The following is an 8,454-nucleotide window of genomic DNA, read 5'->3' on the forward strand; positions in this document are numbered from 1 at the left end:
CGCAAAGACAGAGGTCCCCCATATAGCCTTAACAGACTTTTGGGACAGGTGCTGTTTGCGAGGGTGTAGGTGGCTAGCACCACAACTGGCCACCTTTATCTCTCTGGTAATGATGTTTACACACCGCACTAGGTACTCATTTGAGGCTGAGTTGATCTAGGGGAGTCCCAGGACCAGTTCAGATAATCGCCACTGGTGTTGGCCATGAACGGAAATCAACCTCGGGTCACTAGGTTTGTGGGGCAGCATGCTAACTGCTAAATTACCGCACACACACACATGTTCTCTATCGGCTTTAGAATCAGTTCCTTGCACCTCACACGAGCCGTGTCGACCAATCATCGGGCTTGTGCAGTGTGAGACAACTCGCATCCGTTGAGTTAACCAGAAGAAATCTGGTTGTTGATGAAAGGTGGAAGCTGTGTGGGGGGGGGGGGGTCGTAAGTGGTGGAGCATTGGACACTTTGCTTTGGTGCATGCAGCTTTTGTCAACTTCATTCCTCGCGATTCAGTCCGCCTTTTCCCGATGACCGATCCCTTCCATTCATCGAAAATGTATCTACTGTAGCACTACGCACGGTCGGTGGTCACGGAAAGATGTACCATTGGGGGCGCCACTGTGGCGAGATGTTAACTCCCTCACCTGGTATCCATGAGGTCGCAGGTTCAATCCTGACCCTGATGCCTGCTGTATATTTGGAGTTGCGTGCCTCTTTCCGAGGAGTCGCGTGGATTTCTCTCCAGGTCCTCCGGTTTTTCCCTCCGCATTTAGAATCGACGTCCGTTTAAGAGTATTTGGCTGCTATAAATTTCCACATGACGATAAGCCACTTAGTTGAGCTATGATTTGTGGCCAGGTCGCTTCTGGAAAAGAGCTGCATAGCTCAGTGGGCCTTACCTGGTAAAATATAAATAGTAAAGTTTTTCCAATGGTGCATCCCAGTTGTGCCAACACGGGGTTTGGCGACCCCATATACCGGTAAGGCTCGGCTCGGCTTCCGCAATGGAAAAAACAAACAACACAACCCGAGTCGGATACAGTGGGAGGGCGGGGAAGTGGGGGGGGCGAACGCAGCGTGGCCGGGACGGACGCCGGTGGAAAGAGCGGACTCGGCGTGTGACCGCTTGCTGTCATGTTACCACACCACCACCACCATCCCACCACCACCGCAGGAGATGAAGCTGATCCTGCCGAACGCTCAGCCGATGAACCACGGAGGCCACAAGCTGCAGGCGCTGGTGTGGGCGTGCTGCGCCAACGCCGTCAACGACTTCATCGTCCTGCATGAGCACCGCGGTATGCCAGGCACGCGCACGCACCACAGTCGACAAAGCTCCCCCGTGTAGCCTTTAACAGGCTGTCAGGGCAAGTGCTGTTTGTCGAGCGACCTACGAAGGCCGGCAGGGCACACGGCGGGGTGGGTGGTGTGGTCATTACCGCATCTGGCCCCTTTTGTCTCCCCACTGTCGATGCTTGGATACACTGGAAATCGAAGTCAGGTCACCGGATTTGTAGTGTAATGAGATAGCCACTCCGCTCCCGCTCCCCGGTGTGATGCATGGTGTGACGTGTGTGATGCGGTGCAACAGACGGGGGATGGAGGTGTATTTAGCTGTGCGTACGATGTGCGGTGTGTAGTATGGCGCTGCAGACGGGGAATTGTGGTGTCTTAACTGTGTATGTGGTGTGATATGGTATGATGCCGCTGATGGAAGGGCAGTGTGTTTAACTCTCCAGTACAGTCTGTGTGACACCTGTGGTGTGTCTAACTTTCCGGCGTGCTGTTCATGTGACACGTGGTACGATGCCACGGTGTACTTGACACTCTCGAGCGTGGTGATGCGGCACGACATCCGGACGTGGACATGATGTCCGAGGCATTCCAACACCTCGTGATGCACAACTTCACGTCGCGACTCGGAAAGAGGGTGCGTGCGGGCACCGTGCCAGTCTCACCCACATCTTCCTCCCCCATCCCCAAAGCACAAAGATCCCTCGTATAGGCTATAACCCTTTCTCATTTCCATGATGTACATATACGTTGTCGAAACGGAACCGTAAGAAAAACTCAAGTACGGCTTCTGACCTGAAGACATACCGAGGCTCCCATAAGGCCATGCGGGAGGGCATGTGGCACAGTTTTGTTCCATAGAGTGCCGGTCGTGTCACTACCGTTCTCTGCGGTGAGGGCAACGCCTTTTAAAAACAGCAGCGCTACGCCTCTATAAATAAAATTAACGCCGAGCCGCTCGCGCGTACCGAGATTCATCTGTGAACGTGACACCTACCACCCGGCAACTTGCAGATGTCTCGGAATGGGAAAGAGTGAGCAGACTTTTGGGCCAGGTGCTGTGTGTCCGCCTGTATATTCGGAGTTTGCATGTTCTCCTCCTGGTCACTTTGATTTTTCTCCGGGTCTTCTGGGTTTTTCCCTACACATTTAGAAACTTGAATTTCGAGTATTTTGCTGCTATACATTTTTATGTGAAAAAGAGCTACATAGCTCAGTGGTAAAATAAAAATAGTTTCGTTTTACTTTAGTTTTCGAGCAACAGCAAAGAGTTTTTTTATTTAACGCCATCTCTGAAGCTGAAGGCGCGTAATGTTGTTCATTTGTTAATGCATCCGCAGTTTTAAACAGGGTGGCCGCTGGCCTCTAACTGGCAAACGTCTGCGAGGACACGTAATGAGAGTCCAGCGCCGTCCGTGTAACTTGCCGCATCCCCTCCCGTGACTTCTGTGCCCCCCCCCCCTCCCAACAGGTACAACGTCTACAAGCGCGACGGCAAGGACATCGAGTTGAAGGAGGTGGGACCGTGATTCGAGATGGAGCGTAAGTCTGCCTGACACATTGTTACTCGTCTCCACTTTACACCCCTGCAGAGGCGGTGGAAATTCCACATTCCTTGTGGACTTCCCTACGAAGTGGTTGTAAATTTTATCGACCCCTGAGAGGATGATGGGCTGAATGTAAGAGTGTGAAAACCTGCCATAAATAATATTTTTGGGAAGTCACAAGCGCCTTAAGTTGCATCTCATCTCGACCATTTTAATGGGCACCCCCCCCCCCCCTGTAGCTGTCCCCCTGTGGCACAAAATAAACTAACAAAACTAATCTATGTTTATTTTACCAGGTAAGGCCCACTCAGCTGTATAGCTCTCTTTCAGGAACGACCGGGCCACAAATGAAAGCGCTATGAAGTGGCTTGTCACGCAGAAATATATAGCAGCCAAATACTTTTAAACGCATGTTTCTAAATGTGGAGGGAAAAACCGAAGGACCCAGAGAAAAATCCACGCGGTCACGGGGAGAACATGCAAACTCCAGATATACAGGCGTCGGGATTTAACCCACGACCTCTATACCAGGCGAGGCCCCAAAGTGAATCAGCACTTGGCCTGCGAGCGGGTATTATTAGTCTGTCAGTAGGGGGTAATGATTCCGGATTTCAGTCTCAATTGAAACTGAAATCTGGAACACTTTTGTCATATTTTGCTCGTATAAGTGTGTTCATAAAATACAAGTTTGGTCATTGAGAGTTATAAATGTCCTATACGCATTTCATGTTTATTGTGTTTATTGTATTTAATGTATGAAGAAAATACAATTTTGTATATGCTACAGTATGTTTCACACGTTATTCAGTGACACTGCATATGACGGGCAATGTTTGGGGCAATCGGCCTTCAACATGGAAAATACATCGAGGCCACATGACCCGTGGCCACCGCCACTTCAACCGTGGCCCCACCACTTCAACCGTGGCCCCATTGGCACGTTGATGTGTGGCTCTGCCTTCACCTGTGGTGAGAATGAGACCAGAAAAATTACAGGAGGCCGACTCCATATGAGTCCGTCACGCTCTGGATCTCGCTAATGGGACGTCGGATTAAAATAAAACATGGAAGCGACAAGTTTCTTCTCTGGCGAGGACATTCCCACAAGATTGGCGCCTTTCCCAATTAATGGAATTTGCCCCAACATCACCCTGATCCAAACCAGCGGGAGCTGAAATCTTCCAGAAGGTTCAGGATTTATTGGTACAATCGTTCGGATGTTGGTGTCCGCATGGACTTGCATTTAAAACCCCCGGTCCGCTTGACGTCTTTTAAACAATACCTGTGGTCGGGTCCGCTCCCCCACCTTTCTATCCCCTGCTTTTTTTTTATAACCGGTGTAGTATATGTTGACGGTGTGTGCGTGTATCACAACGTGATGTAACCGGGCCCTCGAATTGCCTCAAGAAATGAATAAACAACACCTGTCGCTTTGCTGTTGTGATGTCACCACGAGGCGCCGAATGACGGTGGGACGGCGGCGTCGCACTCGTCGAGCGGACAAGGGCTCCGTGAAATGACGGTGCGGATTGCGCCAAGCGTATAGAGGTCGCCGATTGCGCGCCCCTGTGGCTCGACCACTCGTGGGTCCACCTCAAAGTTCCTGTGCCCATTTGAACCTCATTGCCTGCGATGATGCTGCTGCTGCCATGGAAGAACACACGTGGCGCCCTCTTGTCTCTCCATGTTGTCTTTCATGTCCCATCGCAGTTTTCAGGTCACTTGATGTTTACAGCCTCCGGTAAGGAGGCAGTGAGGTTCAGCCGCTCGATTTTTCTTCCTTTAGTGCACAGTACTGTACACGGATACGGGCACAGTACGACACCGTAGCTTTATTGATTGTTCAACGAAAAAGACCATCCCTCGCCCAATCTAGTTACCTATACGGTGTAATATATCGCGAGACATTTGTTAACGTAAAAAAAAATGGAACTGTAATGCTGAAAATTATACTCCATGAAACTCGGGGTTTTATGGAGTATCTGAGGGCTTCTCAACGCTTCATGCCTCGCCCCCACTGATGCCCTCTTCTCCCCACTCCTACTACTGACGATTGTATGTAGGGTGTGTAGGCATTTACTTCCGACTGTTGTATGTAGGGTGGTGGGTTGCTGGTGGTGGTGGGAGTAAATGAGATTTAAAACTGGGTGCTCAACTTGAACTCACCACCACTCACATCATGTATGCACTCATCCGCCATCTTGCTCACTGACCCTGTTTCCGTGTTGATGGTGTGAGTCTGTATTGATGCTGTGAGTCTGTTTATCGTGTGAGTCTGTTGATGCTGTGAGTCTGTGTTGATCGTGGGAGTCTGTGTTGATCATGTGAGTCTGTGTTGATGCTGTGAGTCCGTGTTGATGGCTCGGTGGCACGGTACAGAAGGGCAGTACAACTGTAGAGTAATGGTTGTTGTCCAGCAGCGGCAACTGCGGTGGACGGGGAGTACACATGCCAGTGAGGCTCACGCGGGTTTGTCAGCAGGGCGGAGGCACTGGGGCAAGGATCACAGAGACCCTGTCTGGAAGACCCTGGAACCCGCTCGTGGGTTGGAGAAGGGAGGCGCGGCCAGGGCGGAGCCAGGCCGCGCCGAGTCGGATAAAAGCAGCAGAGAGCGAGAGCTCGTGGTTGCAGGTTCTGGGAAGTGGAGTCGTCTCGTTGGCACTGTCTTTGCCGACTTGGTCGCTGCCGTCTTCACTAGATAATTGGGCGGCCGGATAGTTGTTGGCTGTCTCGGTCGATGCCGTCAGTGTAACATGGTGAGGGTTGTGTCTAAGCTAGGCTATTTGACTTGGGAGAAGCGAGGGCGAGTCTGTGAACCTGATGGTGTTAAATAAGGAAGGTGCGGAAGGTACGGGAGAGGATGAGGAAGATCGTGGGATGGATGGGGGAGGATGAGAAGATAGTGGGAGGGACGGGGGAGGAAGAAAGTGGGAGGGATAGGAGAGAAAGAAGGAGATAGCGGGGGGGACGGGAGAGGAAGAGGGAGATAGTGGGAGGGAAGGGGGCGGAAGAGGGAGATAGTGGCAGGAAAGGGGAATGAAGAGGGAGATAGTTGGAGCGACTGGGGAAGTAGAGGGAGATAGTGGGAGTTATTTGGGAGGATTAGGCAGATCGGTTAGAGTAAGAAGGTGATAGTGGGAAGGAAGAGGAAGGAAGAGGGAGAGAGTGCGAGGGATTGGAGATGCAGAGGGAGATAGTGGGAAGGATGGGGGAAGAAAAGGGAGATAGTGCGAGGGACGGGAGAAGAGGGAGATAGTAGAGCCAAGTGGGAGGAAGAGGGAGATAGTGGAAGGTACTGGGGAGGAAGTGGGAGATGGTGGGAGGGACGAGGGAGGAAGAGGGAGATGGTGGGACGGATTGGAGAGATAGATAGTGGGAGGGACGCGGGAAGAAGAGGGAGATAATAGCAGGGACGAGAGAGGAAGAGGGAGATAGCCACTGATGTTCGCCGTGGCCAGAAATTTAAACTCGGTTCACAAAGTTCATGGTGTAGTGGGTGTTGAGGTGGCATATCCTGGCTGGCCAGGAGAAGGCAGTACAGCAAGTGGGATAAGCACCATCTCTGTCTGCATAGGATAGAGGGTTGCCCCCTTGCACGAGTGGGTTTTCTCTGGGTACTCCTGTATCCCCTCACGTTTATGAACGCTCAGTAATTGCCCAATTGAATTATTGTTATGCACCGCGACGTTCGTTTTGCTATGTCATGTGATCAGAATTGGGCGCCACGGTGGCGAGATGTTAACTATTTTGTAGGGTATACAGGAGGTCGTGTATTAAATCCTTACCCTGACACCTTTGTATTTGGAGTTTGTATGCTATCTCCCCGTGGTCGCGTGTATTTTTCTCCGGATCCTCCGGGTTTTCCCTCCACATTTATTAGCACATGTTTAGAGTATTTGGCTACTAATGTCCACGTAATAAGCCAATTTGTTGAGCTGTAATTGTGTGGCCGCTTCTGAAAGAGAGCTGTATAGCTCAGTGGGCCTTGCCTGGTTAAAGTAAAAAAAAATAGTCAAATAGTTTGCAATTGTTTATATCTGGGATAAATGCACCCGTGGCTTTAATGATGTGGGGATCTGCGCCTGGCATTTTCAGGTGGGATCCGGAGCAATGAATGAGCCCTGACAAGGCAATGGCCCACCCGTTGATTTGCTCCATGAGGAACTTTTAGGGGGCTCGGGACCGTGGCGCCAAGAAGACCAGCTATTGGACCATGGAGGCACCGAAGGGGGCGGTTTCCCCCCCACACGTAACGCTCCCTATCTGGTCGATAAAAACGTATCAATAGGGTCACAGAGCTTGGGCAATCGTTGGTGCCAGCTTACCAAGTGGCTTCCTTCCTGATTGTCTGTGGTTCCTCGCACCTCTGAGGCCTGCTTGATCACGTTATAAGTATAAATATTGTTGTTATCAAGTTCTAAGTGTAAATAATAATTGTTGTTATTACTCGCCTGTTCTAAACATACGCCTGTTGTTATCATTCGCCTGTTATCATTCGCCTGTTTTCATTTGCCTGTTATCATTCGCCTGTTTTAATTGGCCTGTTATAATTTGCCTGTTGTTTTCTTTCGCCTGTTGCTACCAAGTAATAAGTATAGTTATTGTTGTTATCATTCGCCTGATGTTAGTGGTGCACGTCTCAAATTCAGCACTGGGGAAGGCAGCGAGGGTTCGTAAATCACCGCACAATGATGTTGTGAAATCCTCTTCCCGTGGAAGTCGAGGTGCATAACCTGCCTCGCCAGGAGAAGGCAGTACAGCAAGTGGACTCATCGCCATCGTCACCTGTACGGTTTAAAATGCTGCCCCTTCACACACGTGGCTTTTCTCTGGGTGCTCCGATTTCCCCCACTTGTACAAACACTCGTTATTAATTAGCCAATAATGCCTCCATACATAGAGTACCGTAGAGCCTGGACAATCGTTGGTGCTGGCTCACCACGTGGCTTCCTTCCTGCATGTCTGTGGCTCCTCGCGCCTCTTGAGTCGTTCTTGTGAGTGCTATATAGCTTTAAATAATAACTACAAATACTCGCCAGAAGGTGGTGACGCAAGCCTGCGATCCAGCACTGTAGAAGGCAGCAAGGGTTGGTGGATCACACAGTAAATATTGTGAAACCCCCTTCCCGTGGACATTGAGGTGCCTTCTCCTGGCTGGCCAGGAGAAAGCATCTGACTGGCCAGGAGAAGGCATTATAGCAAGTGGGATCATCGCCATCGTCACCTGTACGGTTTAAAATGCTGCCTGCTGCCCCTTCACATACGTTTGTTTTCTCCGGGTGCTCCGGTTTCCCCCCACTTGTGTAAGCATTCGTTATTCATTGATTGAAAAGATCTTACAATAAAAACCAAATTCAGGACCTTACTATGACTCAGCGTGGCTTTCCTGGAGTAAGTCTAATTATTATTATAAAGAATTACAGGGGCTGTATGATGACACGACTAGAGAGCTGGCTTGCACTGCGGGGAGCTTAATAGTCAACTTGGATTCCGCACCCCTCAATGCCCTTTTTAAGTTCAGTTTGTGCACTTAAGACTCGCACAAACAACCATACTCAGAGAACCATAGATTCCCACTCAGACCCAGAACCAGAAACCCATAGACTCCAACAGGG

The 8,454-nt window shown here is 50.4% G+C and overlaps 1 protein-coding gene across 1 annotated transcript in view; it reads left to right on the forward strand.

The window, feature by feature from the left end:
* LOC142929217 (U3 small nucleolar ribonucleoprotein IMP4-like) overlaps positions 1-8,204 on the forward strand; it is a 70,400-nt gene extending 62,196 nt beyond the window's left edge. The window contains 3 exon segments of the mRNA XM_076069973.1: positions 1,174-1,297; positions 2,764-2,834; positions 6,935-8,204. Of these exon segments, the coding sequence (XP_075926088.1) occupies positions 1,174-1,297; positions 2,764-2,804 (165 nt within the window). The 3' untranslated portion in view covers positions 2,805-2,834; positions 6,935-8,204.
* Positions 8,205-8,454: the final 250 nt, after the last annotated feature.

The sequence above is a fragment of the Petromyzon marinus genome, chromosome 27 (assembly GCF_048934315.1).
Source record: "Petromyzon marinus isolate PM22_M1 ecotype Great Lakes invasive population chromosome 27, UKy_Petmar_22M1.pri1.0, whole genome shotgun sequence".
NCBI classification, from domain to species: domain Eukaryota; kingdom Metazoa; phylum Chordata; class Hyperoartia; order Petromyzontiformes; family Petromyzontidae; genus Petromyzon; species Petromyzon marinus.